The 20,595-nt window shown below is 43.9% G+C and overlaps 1 protein-coding gene across 2 annotated transcripts in view; it reads right to left on the bottom strand.

Moving 5' to 3' along the window:
• PRKAG2 (protein kinase AMP-activated non-catalytic subunit gamma 2) overlaps window positions 1–20,595 on the bottom strand; it is a 153,636-nt gene that overhangs the window by 20,477 nt on the left and 112,564 nt on the right. The window contains exon 4 of one of the 2 annotated variants that reach the window (XM_063101263.1): window positions 11,825–11,931. In XM_063101263.1, coding sequence (XP_062957333.1) covers window positions 11,825–11,931 — 107 coding nt within the window. Of the gene's footprint in view, window positions 1–11,824; window positions 11,935–20,595 lie in introns of both variants that reach the window. The other variant, XM_063101262.1, reaches the window with a different exon arrangement.

Here is a 20,595-nt window from a genome sequence, read left to right as displayed (position 1 = left end):
ATCAAAAACAATCAAATAACCCTCCCTCTCCTGGCTAGAAAAATACAAAAAAACCCCCACCACACCTAAGCACATCATAGACAAGAAGCTAAAAACCAAAGGCAAAAAGAAAATCAGCCAGAGGAAAAGAGACACAGGAACTTTCAAAAGAGCAATGATTAGACTGACAGATGACTTTTCAACAGAAAACTATGAAAGCCAGAAGGCAACAGAAAGAAAACTTTAAGGGGCCAAAAGAACAAACCTTGGAACCTAGAGTATGTATCCAGTGAAAATATCCTTCAAAAAGGATTGGCAAAATAAAGTTTTTCAAACAAACAAACGCTGAGAAAATTGTCATCAACCCACCTGTACTATAAGAAAAAATTAACGGAGTGCTTTATGCTGAAAGATTCTAGAACAGCACAGACTGTAGGAAGGAATGAAGAGCCCCAGAAAGGATGGATATGTGGGTAAACAAAAAAAAATTTTTATTTAAAGCAAGAGTAATAATATCCACTGGGATTTGTAATATATAGAGAAGCAAAATTTATAACAATAATAGCACACAGGGTGGGGGTTAATGGAGTCAAACTGTTACCAAATTTTTTTTGTATTCTTTGGGAGATAGTAAAAGTATTATAAGATGGAGAAGTCAGTCAAAAATGCTATTACGATCTACAAGGCAGCCTCTAAAAGATTAATAAGAGAATGTACAACTAAAAAGCTGAACAGAAGAGAAAAATGGAATAAAATACTTTATTAAATCAAATGGAGAAAGGAGGAATAAAGGAACAAACAACGAATAGGAAAAATAAAAACCACACAGTTAAATGGTAGACTTAAACGCAACTATAGCAGTAGTTATACTGAATTAAAATGAACCAAACACTAGTTAAATGCTATTCTAGGCATTTATTGTGTGACTTAATCACAGTTGTCATCAATATAGAAATTAAACGAATGTTGTACATAACCTTTAAGTCCTGGGATACTATCAAGGAGAGGTGTTCTCTAATGTGGCCTATGAGTTGAATGGATCTAAACTATGGGTGAGATTGTGGCAGAGCCACACAAGGAGCCCTTCCTCTAGTGGGCACATTTCTAGAAGCTTCTGGAAGAGATTATTATATTGAGGGGACTGGTTAGTTTCAAGACATGAATGACTGAGCATTCTACAAACAAGAATAGCTGGTCAGAAGGTGTAGTCATTAAACACCCAAGAAAAAAGAAAGTATTGCTATTAGCTTAGTTTGCTAATACTTTGATATTTAATTTTGATATTTAATGTTTACACCTTATACAAATGATTGCATATAGATCCAGAAGATTTTAGTGAATATTTTTACTCTATAGAGTGTCATCAAACTTAGAGCTTAAATAAAATGACACCAACATATGCAGGGGCTGAATTTTAACATTCAAATATAATGACTGTTATTTCAGAACCAGAAAAAAAAATCCTGCTTCCCCATGATAATTTTTCTGATGAATGTTCTACCTAAAAGCTCTCAGCTCCCTAAATGCTGCGGAGATACTAAGAGTCTTAAGGCCACGGTAAACAAAACAAAAAGACAGTGTGTAGCACAGGTTATCAATGGGCCAAATCCACGTATGGCAAGTAGGCAGGCCAATAACATGGGTGTTAGAAACTGATACTCTGTGTGCTGAACTAAGTCGGTTCTGAGAGGAAACACACTGCCTTTGTTGCACAGGTCAATGCCAGGTGTACAGCAATGAAAAACCCCAACAAAGCAGGAGTTGGATGGCAAAGGGAATGTGAAGAGTTAATGTGAAGAGTGGAGTTACTTCTGCAAGAGGAGGCAGAGTGGCCCCAGATGGAGGCAAGTACTCAGAGTGAAGCAAAAATGCCACCCACTTCTTGTCAATGGGCTGAGTCGCCAGACCTCCTGGACGTCACCTTCTTGTTTTCCACATGAGATGTGTATCTCATGGTCCAAATAGACCATGACATGACTCCACTTCTCACAGGGAGGTGCCCACTGGAGCGTGCCTGGCCTGTCCCAGGCACCGGCTGCACCAACAGCACTGCGCTGCCGCTGGCCCCATGGTGGGGCTCAGCTGCTTATCCCTCTTTAGCCCCAACGTCCTCAGTTATAAAGTGGGGCTCGCAGTGCCTTCCTCACGGGCCTGCTGTGTGCATTAAGTGGGCTGGTGTGTGAAGACACTCAGCACAGTCCTCAGCATGGAGAGCCAGAAAGAATAAATGCTTTAATTTCCCACCCTATGCTGACCTAATATGATGCTCTAAAGTGGACCAGACATCACACATCCTTCAGAGGAAGGTACTGTGCGAGCTCCCAACGCGTTACTGCTCAGCGGCTGTGTGGTGCTGCCTTCGTGGTCACCAAGCCTTCTCAAGGTGGCTTCCCAACCACACGTGTGCGCGGTCGCGCGAGCAGCAATTCAGAATCACACGCAGAAAGCGCTTTGTAATTGTGGAGGGCACAGGGTGTTACCGATGAACCAATACACAAGATAAAAAGAGGAATGGCACAATCTAGTTTTAATTTGCAGAAGAAACCTCTCAGGGGTCTTGAGTACCTTTGAATGTTTCTTTCTTTTCAACTGGTATGCAATTTGCTCAAACTGTTATCAATTTAAAATTTACATTTTAATAGGATCTTCAAATCACCAAATGTGATTATTAGGTAAGTAAAGACAAAAATAAAAATTTTAATACAGGAATGATTTTTTAAAATAGTCAGCAGGCCTGAGCTGCTCTAATTCTGGCAGTCTAATATCCAGTAGCACATCTGTGTTCCAAAAAATGGGAATCTGCTTCCTCTCATGTTTCACTACTTTTTATGTAGTTTTACTGTGATTTTCAGCAATTAAGTTGATTATGAAGCTTTTAAAATTATTGCTGTTGAAAAGCTAAAGCTCTTTAAAGATGTCCCATTTAGTCTAAATTTTTATATCACAGCTTGTCAAACAGATTTACCAATATCTGATGGCATCTATCCTCTGTGTAAAGAAGAAGTCAAGTTCTTAAGTATGGTCTGTGAGACCCTCCACGGTCTCTTGGAAACCCAGGGACTCTAGCCTGGCAGGGATAGGGGTAGAGTCCAAAAACAACGGGAAGACTGCATCCAATCAGGCAATACCACAGCTACCCAGCATCACCATCAAAGGATTATTTTCTGGAGAGAGTACACTACACCAGAAATAAATGTCAGGTGTGAACATTTGGGGGTTTCCAAGTAAAAAAGATGGCTGGTCTATCACTCTTCAGTGAAGCCCACCACGCAAGAAGCCCACCAATGAACACAGTGTGTCCACAGTTGTTAGTGTTCACTTTTAATTATGAACGAATGTACAGTCATCATTTGACAAGATGTTAAATGTTGTTGGGCCGAGCCCGTGGTGCACTCGGGAGAGTGCGGCGCTGGGAGCGCAGTGACGCTCCCGCCGCAGGTTCGGATCCTATATAGGAATGGCCGGTGCACTCACTGGCTGAGTGCCGGTCACGAAAAAGACAAAAAAAATAAAAAATAAAAAATAAAATGTTGAAGTCACAGAACATTTTTTGAAGAAATCTAAAAAGTAGAACAAACAAACAAAAAAAGGGATAGAAAAAAAGACAGGAAAAGAATATTAAAGATAAGCTCGGGGGTGTGTCTAAAATGTGCTAATTGAAATTCCAGAAAAAAGAAAGTGGCAGGAAGAAAATCATTGAAGAAATAATACCAGGAACAGAGAACTGAACACCACAAGTATCAGATTCCAAAGGCACATCAAGTGCCCAGTACAATGAATGAAAAAGACCACAGGGCACATTATTATAAAGCTTTGGAGTACCAGCTAGAAAGAGAAAACTCCAAAAGCTTCAGAGGGGGGAACAAAAATCACATATAAAGGATGGAGATTTAAAAAACAACAGATTTCTCTTCAGCAGCATCAGTAGCTAGAAGTAATACAATGATGCCTTCAAAATTCTAAATAAAAATGATTTCCATTATGGAATTCTACACACAGCAGCCTATAAATTGAGTGGAATATTTAAAATTTCAAGTAATAAACTCCTATGCATCTTTTATTGGGAAGTGTTATGGACTGAATGTGTGTTTGTGTTTAGTTTAACAGCTAAAAGGGCTGTTTCTGGAGAATACGACAAGGGAGTAAGGCACAAGGACAAGAGACTGCTGTTTTTACTGTAAGCTTTTTGTACCACTTGACATTTAAAACTATAAGTACTCTGATAAGAACTTTGTTGATTATTATTAGTTTCAAGTCATCTGTGAATTAGATGATGCCATCAACAAAATCAATATTCAAGCCATTGTTCTAAATGTTGAAGAGCTCAGAGTACAGGAATCCTGCGGTGTACCACCAGTTTCTCAGCCCATTTGGGAATGTGATGCCAGGGAGCAGGTGTGCAGGGCGGAAGGACTCAAACAGGCTGAGAGGGGAGCCAACAGAAAGATGTGTTGCTGAGGTGGCCACAGCACAGACAGACTGATGCTGACTCCACTGGGATCTTCTGAGGACTGACTGCCCTTGAAGGTTCAAGGCAGAAGTGTTTATGCGCTGGCTCCTGTGTGGGCCCAGGGTGAGGTGCCAGCCCGCTGCACCTGCAGGAAGCAAGGAGCGGATGGAATATGCTGTGGAGTGAACGGATTTGAAAACAGCCCACAGGAGGTATCCAGTACCACGAGAAACCTTGCTCCAGGTCAACTGAGATTTAATTAACATTCTTTTAAAGTCCATAACGAGCCATTAATTCACTCACTGCACTGCCAAACGACATTTCTGCATCTTATCCACTAGGACATCATGCATTCCTTGCCCACTATCTAGTTGAAATCCAGATATGCCTGTCATAGTATCACCACATCTATGGAACAGTCAAAAAAGGAAAGTCAGGTTAATCTCCCGTGACTTTTTTTTTTTTTTGGTCAATTCATGGTAACTTCCATTCATTCATAAATCTTAGCTGGGACTGACACCACATTCCCCGCCCTCTGTTACTTGAGGAATTTATCCTCTTTTTCTTCTTACCTGTGGTCTCCAGCATCAGACCTACTTTCCACAATTTCCCCAATATCACAAACTGTTTGGTAATCGCCCAAGTTCCCCTATTATACTAGAACGTGATTCATCTGGATCAGAAATCAGATTTGCTTAGTGGAGATAAGCATGCTTCTACAATTACTGCAACTATCTTGGGTTTTAATGTCCTCTAATCACTATTTATTTTACCTTTCCATTTTGAAGATCATATTCCTTGATAATGAAAAAAGTATAATTTGAGTTGAAAAGTTTTACTTTATCTACACCAGCAGCATCAATAGTAAACAACAGGACTAGCCCTTCTCTTTTCCTCTTGCTTTTAAAATAATCAAGCCCCCTTCCCTTTTCTGTACCTCACTTTTAATCCCAAACTGAGATGATCCTGTGCAGCCCCCTTCTACTCATGCCCTCCTTTCAATTTCCTTTTGATTATATGCTCTTCATTCTGTATTTTCTACACGTTCTTTTACAAAAAGTGCTTGGCAAGCAGCTACTTATTTGGACACTTGCCTGTTTTACCTTTCATTGGCGTCATTAAAAGTCATTCTGTCTGGAATTATTTAAGCAACAAAATTAAGTAGCATTTATTTATAACTTGAAGTATAAAACAAACATCCCGAAGTCCATACTGAAATGAATGACTGAATAAATAATAAATGGGAGAAAAATTCCAACTAATTTATGTAGATGCTTTGCCCTCAGGGAGGGAAAGTGTAACTCCCTGCTTCCTCAGTGTGGCCGCGCGTGGCAACTTTCTTCTACAGGTTACAGTGTGGGAAGAGGAGAAAACAGAGGAACCTTACGGTGGAGAAAGCCAACAGCACCTCAGCCAGGTGATTAAGGTTAAGATCAAGGCACCCGTGAGATGTGTGATGAGAAGGGAGCTTTACCTCTCCAGCCTTCCTCCCCAGAACCATAGTCCCAGCCTGATAATGAGAAACACATCAGACAAATCCCAGTCAAGGGCATTCTGCAAAATATCTGACCAATACTCCTCAAAACTGTCAAGTTGTCAAAAACAAGAAAAGTCTGAAAAACTGTCACAGCCAAGAGGAGCCTAAGAAGACATGATGACTAAATGCACTAGAGTAAACTAGATGGGATTCTCAAACAGAAAAATGACATTTGGCAAAAGCTAATAAACCATGGACTTTAGTTAATAATGTATTGATATTGGTTCACTAATTGGGACAAATACATAGCACACTAATGGAAGATGTCAAAAATAAACGAGGTATGAGGTATACAGGAACTCTCTTACTATCCTTGCAATGTTTCTGCAAATCTAAAACTATTCTAAAATAAAAAATGGAGCTATTGTTTGTAGGGCATTGCTAAAAAATTATATTGCCATTGTGAGGGAAGACCTAGATAATTTTTAATGCTTCCCTCCCCAATCTTGGGATGTGATGATTCCAATAAGAAATTTTATTTTGGAGCCTCTGACAATTCTTGAGGTGCCATCTTTTAGAATCATGAACTTATACTTGTTTTTCTCTGAACTACTAGGTTTATTTGGAAGACGATGGGATGCTACCTTTTCTACTGTGCCAGTTACTAAGCTACTGTCTCTCAGCTCCAAACCCACTGCTCTAACTGGGCTTTCTGCTGCTGGGACTCTGTTCTTCTTTGGCGGCTGGCTGGCGCAGGGATCGAACCCGGGACCTTGATGTCATCAATACCATGCTATAAGCAATTGAGCTACCCCGTCAGCACTCCTGGGACTTGCAGATCACATTTCAGCATCGCCAGCCTGCTCTACTTCAGGGTCCAACAGCAATGGAGGCAAGCAAGGGACTCAGAACTGGAGCACGAAGAAGGTACCTGCTTCTTCCTGTCCGTTGCCTATGGATTTCCTGTTTCCTCCCTGTGGGCTTCCTGTCTGCTGCTGTTCCTCTGAGCTTCACCCTTACACTGCTTTACCTGGCCCCTGTTTCCTTCTGGTAGCAGCAGCTAAATCCAGTTCGTCCTCTTCCCATTATGTACAGAAGAAGCTTCCCCAAGACCCCATTTCCACCGAGAGACACAAGCCCCAGCCAGAAGGCATGCCTCGGGCCCTTCCTACCTCCATGACATCATAGATCTGTGGTTCTGAAACCGTAGATGCATTAGAGTAACTCTGAGTCGTGGGAAAACATGGATCGCTGGGCTTCACCCCTAAGTCTCTGATTCAGCAGCAGGTCTGAGATGGGCCTGATAATCTGCAGTCTTGTAAATTCCTAGCTTACGTTGAAGCTGCCGGTCTGGGAACCAGACTTTGAGAACACTGTCTTAGAGGTCTTCATTTACCCTTTTAGTTACCCAGTTAACATCTGATTATGTTGATTTACTGTTCAAACAATTGGTGTGACTTCTGTCTCCTGAATGGACTCTGACTGATAGAGAAATTAACACTGGGAGCAGTTCCTGGAAACACAGGATTTGGGATTGGTTTCCTGTCCTTGGGCTTGAACACAGTGCTGAGCTCTTTGTCAATGGGAAATCTGATTCCCATAATCCAGAGCAAGCTGCGGCATCGTGGCTAAACAAACCATCACCTGTGACTGTGACGACACCGCCGGGAGTCACTGGTTGCTGAGGCTGAAGTGGCTGCTGCATCGGCCTTCCAGGCAGTACCGAGGACCACAGCACCTGGTGTGTGCTGGAGCCCTCACAGAGAAATGACTAGCTCAGGTTGTGGACCCACAGTCACAGTCAGAGGACTGAAGAGCTTCTATGATAGCCCTAAAAGACTCTCATTTCTTGTAGCTACAAAGCTGATGTTTCCAAATCAAACACAAAATGTAATTCTGTGGGAGGCAGATGTTCCAGTTCAATTCACAGCCTCCCCACATCTCTGATATGAAAGCCGGGCACTGATTTGGAAGGAGTGGGACCTTTGCACCTGGCACAGGGACATTTGGTTGGACTCAGACAAAGAGTTGATTCCTGAATCCCAGAGTTACTCTGAGCCTCCTGTGGCAGTGGAAATGGCTCTCTCGAGTGTCTGAGAATCACTTTTCTTTGCTTGGAAGCTGGTGACAAGCTTTCCTGGGCTGATGCCTCCTACAGGTCACTCACTCTCCTCAAGACAGCCCCTGGCTGGCCCTTGACCTGTAACTGGGGACAGGTTTCAGCACAGCAAGGAGGAGGAAACAACTTACACACAGAAAGAACTGTAAGCTCTTGCTATTTTATGTGTGCAAAAACCCAGGAAGTATGTATGAGAATAGTTTCTAATAATATTAGGCAAAAGAGGAGAAATTTAACACCGATTTGGTGGAATTTATTGCTACAAGTGGATTTACCAGAAACTGTTCATTTAACATTTAGTGCACGCTGCCAGAAGTGGCTCTGGCCGCTTACCAGGCTGACTGGCTGAAAGGCAGGGCACTATAGGGCCATGGTGTCAGTGAGGCTGAGAAGCCAGGACCGTGGCACAGTGAGCAAGAGAATCCACAGGCTCAGGGAGGCAGGGGCGCTGGCACAGACTCATGTGCAACCTTCACACTCAGCCCCCAGAGGATGCCGCCACAGAACTCTTGAGGAATATATGAGTTAGGGGATCCCCTCCGAAAAGCTCCACGCTGGCTGTGCTCTGCAGGCCAGGCCACAGCAGGAGATGGCGCCTGGGATGGCCTCATACCCCGCAGACATTGCCCAGCAGCAGTGGGCAAATGCTGGGGCTTCCACCAGTGACAGGGCAGGCACATGGACTCACAAGGGTGACCAGGAAGGAGTGATAATTAGAATGTTCTGACCCACAGGGTGTGACTGGAACCAACGTGCCTGACAACAGGCAGATCCCCTCCCCAGGCTGTGATGCACAGAGTAAGAAATGCTGTGGAGGGAAGGGCCAAGGAGGAAGCCTCTGGCACGTCCTCTTGCCACCAGGCTAGCAAACCACACACAGCAGAGCACCTGGGGGAATGCAGAGGTTGGTGCCCCATCAAAGGACCTGAGAGAGCCAGGCGGGCGGTGCACCATCACAGCCTCAGAGACACTGCCCATCTGGCCTGTGACTGCAGATTACGGTAAACTTGTCAATACTGTGGTTGTTCCCGAGGTAGCATCTTGGGGAACCTGAAGCTGTCACCTGGACACATACCCTTTTTCTCCACACCAACTTACAGAAACCCTGACTGTTTGCTCTACCTGGCAACGTACACTCTCAGCAGTGCGGCTCAGCCTACGCGACTCCCCGGCTCTCTGCCCTATTGTGGTCTGCAAAGAAGCTGATCAGCTCTACACCCTGCACAGTGCCACACTGGCTGCTACGCTGGTGGCACGTGCTGGCTGGGTCTGACGGGCAGGAAGCAGCAGAGCTGCAGATGCTGAGGGACATAGCCACACATCTCAGGGCCTGACACCTCAGAATGGCCTGGAGCATCAGAGTGACCCTCCAGGGTGAAATTCAAGTTGCTGCTCCCTGTACCACTTGCTACTCACACAACACTTCAAAGTCCTTCTGGAGGCAACACGTACTACATCTGTGTGTGCTGCTCTGCCGTGTGTACTGAGCGACTCTACAAGCTGTTTTCAGAGGGGACCAGAGCAGGATCAGGCTGCACGGCAAGTCCCGGCTGCTCTTCCGCGTGGGCCTTATGACCCAGCAAGGTCAATACGAGGGATGCTGCATGAAGCCTCCATCGACAGGAAGTTCACAGGGCCAACACTGAGGGTTGGGGGAAAGAACACCAAAACAACCATGTCCTCTCCAGGAGATAATTATTTTCCTTTTGGGAAACAGTTCCTGGCTTCACTTCCAGCCCTGGTAGGGAGAGACAGCTAACATGAGATGCCCGGAGACCACACAGCCTGAGCTCCCACCACAAGGGTGGTGTTATCTGACCCACCAAGCCAAAACACCAGGGGTGTTGCAGCAGCAATCTACTGGCAGGTAGGGACACAGCTGGCCCAGGTGTCCATGCACAAGGAAGCCGCATGAGCAGGTGACTCAAGCTGCTCGGATCCCGGGCCGTGACATCCCCGCCCTCCCTCCACAGTCTCAGGGGAGCTCCTCACTAACTGCTCACCGATGGGGAAAAGCTGGGCTGGGTTCACAGAAGCTTCTCCTGTGGCCCGGCTGGCAGGCACCGCACACAGCAGCACTGGAGGACGGTGGCAAACAACCACCCTGCAGTGGGCAGAGCTTCAAGTTTCCTTTGATAGTCATGTCAGCATCCAGAAAGTTTCAGATTTTGGAGCATTTCGGATTTTGCTCTTCAGATTAGGGATGCTCAACCTGTACTCATTTTGGCGAAATTCCAAATTCAAAAGAAAGTCACTTGCATGGTAAGGCAAAAGCCAAGTGGGTAAAAGTCAGATCAGCTGTCCCTTATTTTTCTGTGGTGGAAACACTGACAGTCAGAAGATGTGGCACCCCAGAAAGGAGGCCTTGTGGGGGGAGGGGTGGTGAGAGTGAAATGGGTGGAACTTGTGGTCCCTTTATTTTGGGAAGTGAGAATTTCTAGTTATTTTGCTATTGAAATTTGTAGTCAGTCACAGAGACCACGTCTCTTAAGATTTCTGTCTTCTGCTCTTGCCACTGCACTCATATTTGTAAGCTTCCCTGTCTTCCTTGTGTCAGAGGGTCAGAGGATCTTAGGGTTTTCAAAGGGAACCTGGAGGTTACCTGGTCCAAAGAGAATTTAGCAAAGTCACAAGACATACAGCCAATTTACAAAAATCAATTGTATATTCATATGCTAACAAGAAACAACTGGAAAATAAAATTAAACAAAAGCAAAACCATTTTTACCTTTCTGTAGGTTCTGTGTGGCAGTCACAGAACTCAGGCAAAGTGGCTCCAAGAGCTGGGGAGTCCTTCAAAAAGAGCTGCAGGTACATGTGCGTGGGAGCAAAGGAGACCACAGCTGGGAGAAGGACCACAGCTGGGGGAGGGACCTGGGAGAGGTGCCAGGGGCCGACCACAGCTGGGAGAAGGACCACAGCTGGGGGAGGGACCTGGGAGAGGTGCCAGGGGCCAAGGCGGAGCTGGGAGAGCTTAAGCGAGCATCTCCCAGGACAGCCCCGGGTGGACCAACAACGCAGGAGTATGGAGGAGGTTGGGATAAACTCCCTAGGGCACCTTACAGCCCGGTTCTGAGAGCTCGGGTTGAGGCCGCCCCGCAGGGCTTTGTTGATATCGTGCCCTTGCTGGGCTTCCTCCCCTGCCCTGTCCTTCTGGCAATCCCTGGTCTCTCACGGGAGCACACTCTTCATAAACCACTTTAGTTTGATCATTACATTGAGTGTCTTATTTAGGACTTTCTGTATGTGATGATAAGTCATATTGATATAAAATGAACTACAATAAGCACAATTTTGATACCGAAATGATCAGGTTCAAATTTTCTGCTAAAAGAGATCAATAAAGTTTTCTCTCAAGAGATTATCCATTTTAGTAATCTTTGTCTTTATAATCAATATTATTTCAAATTTATTTATCATATATTCTATTAAATAACCAAAAAAGAACACCCAGAAAGGATATACTGAGGGAAGCAGTACACTTAACAGTTCATAGCTTAAGCTCTCACATATGCTAGACAGGCCTGTGTTCAAATTCCGGTCCCCATCACGCAATGGCTCTGTGCATTAAGTCCTTAAACTCTAGAATTTGTGTTTTCTTATCTATAGAAAGAGGACGTAATAGCACATTCCTTGTAAGGTTGCCATGGAGATTGAGAATTCAGACAAAAACTCAGTACAGCGTCTGAGAGTAGAAAGGACTCAACAAATGTCTGCTGGCATTGCTGGATTTAAATTACCATATCAAGCAGCCATCCAAATAATATACCAAAAATTCACAAAAATTGGATAAACTTACTTGTAATGTAGTGTCGAAGACAACAAGCTTTGAACTAGTTGGAACGATGTCATAACACTTGTGTGACCTCATGAATCGCATGTAAACGCCACTTTCTGAGTCTTCTACTGCTAAAAGAAAAAAATAGGCAAAATCTAAGTCATAATAAGGAACTCCCTCAACTGGACAAAGAGCATGTATGAAAAACCTACCACTAACAGACTTAATGGTATAATATGAAATGTTTTCCCTGTAGGATCAAGGACACGGCGAGGATGTCCACTCTTGTTAATTCTACTCAACACCGTTCTGAAGGTCCTAGCTGGGGCAATAAGGCAAGGAAAAAAGTGAAAGTCACACAGGTTGAAAAGGAAAAAGCAGTACTGTCTTTATTTGCACACCATATGATTTTCTACACGGAAAATACCTAAGAATCTAGAAAAAGTTCCTAGATCTGAAAAGGATGAGTTTTGCAAGGTCACAGACTATAGCATTAATAAAGCAGACACAAAGATATTGTATTTTTATATACTAGCAATGAACAATTGGAAGTTAATTTTTTTTTTTAAAGTACTATTTACAGAAAGGCTGTAAGGAAATAAGGATCCCCACAAGGGAACAGAGAGCACTGAAAATAGTAACTATGTGGACAAATATACAAATGTCTTTTTTATTATTTAAATCTCTATAAAAGTTAATTGACAATTTAAACAAAAAATAATAGCAATGTATATGGGGTTTATAGTAAGTAACTGCACAGCACCACCATCCAACCAGTTACACAGAAACGGGAAGTCATCCTGGTCACTGTCTTACCTCACCAGTTTATCATAATGTCCCGTTGACTTTATATCCCAAATCGCTCTTAAATCTACCCGTTTCTCTACTTCCGTGGCCACCCTCCTAGGTACAAAAAACAGGTAACTGGCCTCTTTGCCTCTTCAACAGCTGCCCACACCCCATTTAGAAAGATTTTGCCAGATGCAGATCTAACCACATCACCCCTCTGATGAAAACATTTTGCTGGTTTCCAAATGCCTAAGAAAAAAGACAAAATCCTCGAAGTAACTACAAGACCCTGCCCTGCAAGGTCTGGCCACCCTCCCCCAACCCCCCTAGCCTCCTCTATTACACGCCTCCCCCACCCCCCAATATTTTCTTCAGCCACAATGCCTTCTCTTAGTCCTTTGTAAATGCTACAATCTCTCGACCACAGGGCCTTAGACTATTGCTTCCACTGCCTGGAATACTCTTCCATCTCTTCTGGGTCCAGCTAACTCCTCCTTCATTAGACCTTGGCTCAAGGACATCACTAGTAAGCTGTGGAACACGATGCCTCCTGATTCCAAAGCCGTGATCTTAGCCTTCCTTCCCTGCCCCGCAATGATCTGTTTTCCCTGTTTTGCCTAAACCCTAACCTGTCTTCATGGTTCAGCTCTATCTGAATGACACTATCTCCAAGAGACTTCTCTGACAGCTCCATACAGCCCACACTGATCTGTGTATTTTAGGAAGATTTAGATGACTTGGGAAATAAGTGGGAAGAAAAAAAATTCCTTTAGTGTATGAGGATACTTCAAAAAGTTTGTGGAAAGATTTGTATTATCTTTCTATTTTCCACCAACTTTTTGAAATACCCTCATATACAGTAAGTAATTAGCAAAATAAGTATTAGATAGCAGGATAATAACCAAGTCCCTTGCTGTGGAAAGGAGTCTTGTCCTTTGTACCTCCCGCTGGGGTAGTCCCCGCTGCCAACCAGTTTGCCAATTTCATGACAAAGTATGTGGGCCACCCCCAAGTCTATTCTCAATTCTGACCTCCCTTCAGGATACTGTAATCAATAATTCAGAGTTCCATCATTCTAGTCACCCCCGGACAGTCCCTCTCAGATGTCTCCCCTCCTGCTGTGGAACCATGTCCGGGCACTGTGTCTGGCACTCATGAACTGCCACATCTGGCTTATTGTCATGCCTCCTGTTTCCACGTCCAGGCCAGCGGGCCCCCTGCTATGCTCCCTGCCGTCGCCAACCTCACCTCCCTGCACCTGCTCATTTGCTTTAACTTAAACATCCTTCTCCTTTACTTCTTCAGGTCCTATTTGAACCCAAGCCCAAATGCCATCTTTTCCACAGAAGTGGACATCTCAGTGCTTACTATGGACCAGGCATTACAATAAATTACTTAATTTATGGAACAACCTTGAGGCATATATATGCCTTAATTTTTTCATTTTACATATGAGGAAACTGAGGCTAGGAGAAGTGAAGTCACTTGCCCCAAAGTCAGGCAAGAAGTGACTCAAGTGGGATTTACCCGCTCTTCTTGAGGAACCCTGCTGCTCCCGACTCATCGATGAATGTGCCCACTCCCCAAACACTGCGGGGCCTCCATGTCTTAGGCCCTGTCTGGTGCAGAGATGTCTGGGTGAACACAATGACTGATGACCATCCTCAAAGCCACGAGCTCGCAGAGGGTAAGTTCTGATCACACGAGGTCATGTAGGCAGGCAGCCAGCCCCAACTCAGAAAGGGAAGGGAGGACGTCCAGTGTGACTTTCCTCTCTATATAGCTTGTTAATAGTGATTGTATGTATTCCTAATATTCTTTCCCTTCTTGGATGATCATTTCTTTGAATGACCAGATCTTCCTCATCTAATACATGAATTAATTCATTCAATAAAAACTTATTACATATGGTCTTCATGTGGGTTCCTCCCAAAGCTGTCCCTGAGACCAGGGGAAGTAAGACAGGAAAAGAAAAGATGCAAAGAATGGGCTCGCCAGCAAGCAGGTTGAAGCTTCACGTGATGGGAGTGGCAGCCACATAGGAGGAACCCTGGAGAGGCTGTGGCACAGACTCGGAACTGTCCCCAGCAGGACCTCTCTGCACCTCACAGGTTAGGGGTTATTCCTGTGGCATCACCTCTGGAATTTCTGCTACGAGCCCAGATGCCAAAGAAGGTCCTTGGGCAGAGATGTTGAAATATGGCAACTTGGGTTAGACCATGAGGACTGGGTGAAGCACGGACAGCTTCCACATGCTGGAGGCCGGGGACACCACAAGGAATACGGCACACGTGGCCCTGTCCTCACAGACACCACAGCACACGCAGTCCTGTCCTCACAGACACCATGGCACACATGGGTCCATCTTCACCGACACCATGGCACACATGGCCCCGTCCTCACAGACACTATAACAAACTCACAGACTATAACAAACGTGGCTCCAAATGCCACCAAAGATAAGTAGGGGCTATGAGCAAACTGCATCAGCAGTCCACGGGTCGGTGGGTGGGTGTAGTGTAACGCGGCGTGCTTCCATTTTTCTTGAAACACTTATCTACCAGATCACATGGGTCCCCCACAGGACAGAACTGAGAAATAGACAGTTCTTATAAGAGCAGCACAGAAAGTTCTGATCATTTCTGCCATCGCCATGAAAGGCGATGTTTATCACGCGTCGAACACATGGTTTTCTCCCAGCCTATTCATGGGGGAATTTGTGCACATGCAAAAGTCAAAGATCAGTGTTGTCAAGCAAATAGACTGCTAAATCTATACTCCTAAAATTCAAATGAATGAAATCAAGAGGGAAACTACCTATAATAAAAGATAACAATCCATCTGCCAGAAACAAAAACTTATACTTGGTTCATTAATTAAATCAAAACTTCTCATTAAGGGAGTATACATACTACAGATATTAATATCACTACACGATTATCTAAAATAAAAATTTAAAATACTAAAAGCAGGAATGTTCACACTTTTAGAATTTGTGAAAATCTGTAAGATTTGTGTTAGACATAATTTTAGTGTACCATCTTCATTCCTGTTGATTTTAAACATATTTAAATAAACATATTTTGAATAAATATTTATTTTAGACTTACAAAAGAGTTACAAAGATAAAACAGTTCCTGTATACCCTGTGTTACCCAGGTTTCCCCTGAGGTTATGTTATTATGGCACATTTATTACAACTAATGAGCCAACACTGATAAATTATTATTAACTGAAGTTCCCACTTATTGGGATTCCCTTATTAGGATTCCGTAGTGTCCCTTTCCTTGTCCAGGATCCCACCTGTGATGGCCCATTTAGTCATCGCGCCTCCTTAGGCTCCTGAAGATGGGACAGCTTCTCAAACCTGCCCTGTTCTGATGACCTTGACAGTTCTGAGAAGCACAGGGCAGGCACTCTGGAGCATGTCCTTCAATTCAGGTTTGCATGATAAGTTTCTCAAGATCTCACTCTTGGGGTTATAAAGTTTTGGGAGGAATAGCACAAGGTAAAGTGCCATTGTCATCACCATGCAGCGGGTACATGCTCCACTGTCATTGTCGTGTGGAAGGTACGTGCTACTCTATCATCACATCATATCTAGGGTACACACTTCACTGACATATCAAGGGTACACACCAGCAACCTGACTCATCATTGTGATCACCTAGCTGAGGTCACATCTGTTGAGTTTCTCCAGTGTAAAGTCACCCTTTCCCCCTCTTTCTATGCTGTAGTTTGTCAGAAAGTCACTCTGTGAGCCTGCACTTAATGGGTGAGGAGTTATGCTGTACCTCCTTCAGGGCGGGGTATCTACATAAATCATTTGGACTAACTCTGGAGAGGAGAGCTGTCCATGTATTCATGTGATCATTTACTTATGTCCACCTGCAGTCACGGATATTTACTTGTACTCTGAGCTATAATCCAATACCATGGTAAGATCTGTCAGGGGCTGTGCTCAAGCCACCAGGTGTCCACCCTGTGCTGGGGGATCTGTGCGCGGGCTGTGGAACACACTCCTAGCTCAGGCAGTTTATACCCCTGTCCTGGCTTTGATTTCCTTCCAGGTCCTCCCAGGACAGGCCTCACAACACACAGCCTCCTGCCCCTGTGTGCTCCCCGCCATCGGCGAGGGAGGGCCGGAGCGCCGCCTCCTCGTCCTTTCCTGTGCACACACGGCCTCCCGGTCAGTGGAAGACGTGCTCCCCTATCATTAACATCTGACATTAGTATGGTACACTGGCTACGATTAATGAACCAATAAAATAATAACAAATTATTAACAAAAGTCCCCACGTTATTCACATTTCCAAAGTTTTCCCTAATGTCCTTCTGCCCCAGAATCTCACCCAGGATTCTACATTACATGTGTCTCCTGAGGCTCCTCTTGGCTGTGACAGTTTCTCAGACCTTCTTTGTTTTGATGACCCCAATAGTTTTTAAGAGGACTGGTCAGGTACTTTGGCAGACGCTGCTTGACTGGAATATGTCTGATGTTTTTCTCATCATTAGACTGGAGTTAGGGGATTTAGGGAGGATCGACAACATTTTTTAAAATATAAAATGCTTAACCAAATAAAGTAAAATGTTAAATATGTAAAACAAATTATAACAAAATTTCTGTTGGTTTGGAATAAGGACAGATTATTATTGATATAATAAAACAACATCATTAATGACAGAAGTATTAGCATTTTAAGCCAGGAAAATAAATTAAAATAGCAAATTCTTTCCTTTTTTATGTTGCGTCTCTACATTCAGTATAAACTTTCTGATTACTGGTGGCACCATTTGTATTATTTACATTATGGTGAAGTCTCAAATTGCACTTGGAGGAAGAAATGCATTGAAACAGAAGGAAAATAAGAGTAGTTTGGAGTTGAACAACAACAAAACCCCACTCAAACTACTCAACAACAGGTTGTTTGGAATTCATTATTAAAATTCCAGAGAAGGCAAGAAGTTCAAACCCTCATTATTCAAAAGGTAACTGGGGTTAAGATATTATCAGAATGTCCCATTCTTGCTTTTGTTATTTTTTGTTACTGCATAGGAGCATAATTACAGGCTTCTATATTGGCACTTGAGCTAGTGGTCCACAAAAGTAAGGAAGTTTGTGGAATGATGTTAAATCTTACTACCCTTTAAATAACATGCTAACCCAACATTATTATTCAAGGGAGTTGCTAAAGAGTAATACTGGATAGTAGAAAATATATATTAAAGTGTTTAATTTATTAAGGTTAACAACAAAATTCTTAAAATGCAACATCTAAATCTAAATGCAAACAATTATAAACACTAAATAGGAATATGTGGAAGTAAATATTTCTTTCTGAAAACAGATTTGGTTACATAACACCCTTGGCTCAACAACTTCTCACGAATCCGCACCGCCTGTACAACAGACCCCATATCCTTCAAGGTTCCTAGTATCTAATGCTAACCTACCTCTCCAGCCTCATCTCCTACCACATCCCCCAGGAATCTTAGATTCTTGATCATATCAATAGTTCCTTTTCAAAAGAAGTTTCTGAATCTTGGGAAGTTCAGTTTTGGGAATGTATTCCTTATTCCTTATGTTTCTGTCTCCCTGCCTTTGCACACACTAGTCTCTCTTCCAGAACCCTGTCCTACTTTGGTCTATTGACATCCTACTTACTTTCCATGGTGGGTTGAATAATGCCCCTCAAAGATGTCCACCTGAATTGTCAGCATGAGATCGTATCTGCAATAAGAGCCTTTGTAGGTGTAATTTAGGTAAGGATCTCAAGATGAGAGTATCCTGGATTACGGTAGGCCCTGAATCCAATAACGAGTGTCTTTACAGAAAAGAGAAGAGAAGCTACAGCGGGACACAGGGAGGGCGGCCATGTGAAGACAGAGGCAGAGACTAGAGTGATGCAGCCACGGACCAAGGGACGCCAAAGATTGCTGGCAACACCAGAAGCTCAGAGCTGTGGAAGGAACAACCCTGCTGATGACTTACTTCAGAACTGGTTCTAAGCCACCAAGTTTGTGGCGACTTGTTAGGGCAGCCTCAGGAAACTAACACACCCTCAAAGTTCAGTTCAAAGGCCACTTCCTCCCGAAACGTCCTCCCTACAGCCCCTCAAGTGGAACTGCTCCTGTTCTGACATGCCCATTAGTGCTCTGTGAGTCATCTGTGGAGACATCACATGCCTTGTACTGAAATTATAGGTCTGGCTCTTCCTTCAGATGGTAAATTTTGGGGGGCAGCAGACATGCCTTACTGTTCTTTATAATCCCAGGCACCCGAGGCATCCTTGCAGCTATTAGGTGCGAGTTAACGCTCGCTACGCTGTACTCAGGGAAAGACGCACAGGTCAGTCTTGAAGGAGCAAGTCCGGACCTGGGATTACATGTTACATTTTGTCCTCAGAGAGAAAAGTGGTAACAAACGAAGCACACAGATTTAAAAGAATACTGGGGACTCTAGATTTAACAACTAGTAAAGAAACTTTACTTATGTACCTTTATAAGATTAAAGGATTGGAGAAGGATTTTTTGGTCAGAAATAATGCAGCAATGGAAGCGCCCCACGTGAGTTTTTAAAAAGCCAAACAGCGTTGGTCTAAGGTTCTAACATGTTTGTAAGTATATTTTATATTGAAGCTATTTTCAAATTCTATCAGACAAAAAAAAAAAAAAAAAAAAGGCAATGTTCCTAGTATCTAATGCTAACCTACCTCTCCAGCCTCATCTCTACCACATCCCCTAGGAATCTTAGATTCTAGGATCATATCAATAGTTCCTTTCCAAAGGAAGTTTCAGAATTTTGGGAAGCTCAGTTTTGGGAATGTGATCAAGAGTCATGAATCTAGTCCTATCAGCTGAGCACTGAGATCACCTCCAACCACTTTTACTTTATCTTATGCTCCAAGTTGTAACACGCTGACATTATAAGGGACTGCTGATCACGCTCCTGTCTGCTGAAACATTACGAGTATTTTCAATTCAGTGATGAAGATGGCCACAGATACCTGTAAGAATTTGTCTACGACATTCTCTGCTTTTATCTTCAAGGCAAAAGAGGGGCTAGAGAGAGAAGAAATGCCTGGAGGGTGGAAACAGAGGTGCTCAAGTCAGGGTGCCCGGGGACAAGGTGAGACTGGGGAAAGGCTGGTCCACTTGTACATACCTCTTGCTGTCTTTCCTCTGTGATCTATACACATTATGTAAATATTCAGCCTACAGAGCCGCCTGCGCTTATTAAACACCACTTCTTGTGGTGAGAAAGGTGCTCAGATCGAAGCCGGCAGAGGACACTGGGCAGGACCCTACTCCAGGATCTGCTCCCCATCTTCATCGTGTAGGCAACCGGACTTTGTAACTATCCGTCTTCTAGGGACTTGATGATTCAAGCTAAGTAAATGAGTAACTGATGAGGAAATTAGAACTAGAAGCCTGCGGGGTGGGCACAGGCGCAGAAAGGCAGTTTCACCGATCAGCGAGGCAGCAACCCGGCAGGGTCTCACGGGCCGCACAGGGCAAGCAGGGGAGCTGGAGGGAGGGCTGCGACCTGTCCTCCTTCCTTAGGAGCAGTTCGGTAACTCTTGAGATGGGTGCTCCAGGTGTCACATACATCATCTCACGTGATGTCAGGATGGTAGGAAAAGCAGCCTTTGGGAGCAACGGTGTCTTACTTCACCACTTTCTGTGTTCACTGTCATTGGAGGTTAACATAATCAAGGTCCCTAAAGGAGCTTTACTGAAAACAGTACTTTTGGCACTGGAGTTATGTGCAGAGAGGAAGGAGATACTGAAATCATGCTCTCAGCACTTTCCCCTCAGGGATGCCCTATCTGTGAAACCTGCCCTTGGTCTTGGACGCTGTCCTGCACATGACAGAGGGAACGCGTGTACCCAGAGTTCCTTCTCACAGGTGTTCATGATTTAATCCTCACCTGTAATTGTGAAACGGAAGGTTCGTGCTGGGTTTAGGTATCTGGCTTGTTACCTCTAAACTCACACTGCAG

The sequence above is a fragment of the Cynocephalus volans genome, chromosome 6 (assembly GCF_027409185.1).
Source record: "Cynocephalus volans isolate mCynVol1 chromosome 6, mCynVol1.pri, whole genome shotgun sequence".
Lineage (NCBI taxonomy): Eukaryota > Metazoa > Chordata > Mammalia > Dermoptera > Cynocephalidae > Cynocephalus > Cynocephalus volans.
Note: the sequence above shows the minus strand (reverse complement) of the source record. Positions and strands in the feature narration are given on the sequence as shown.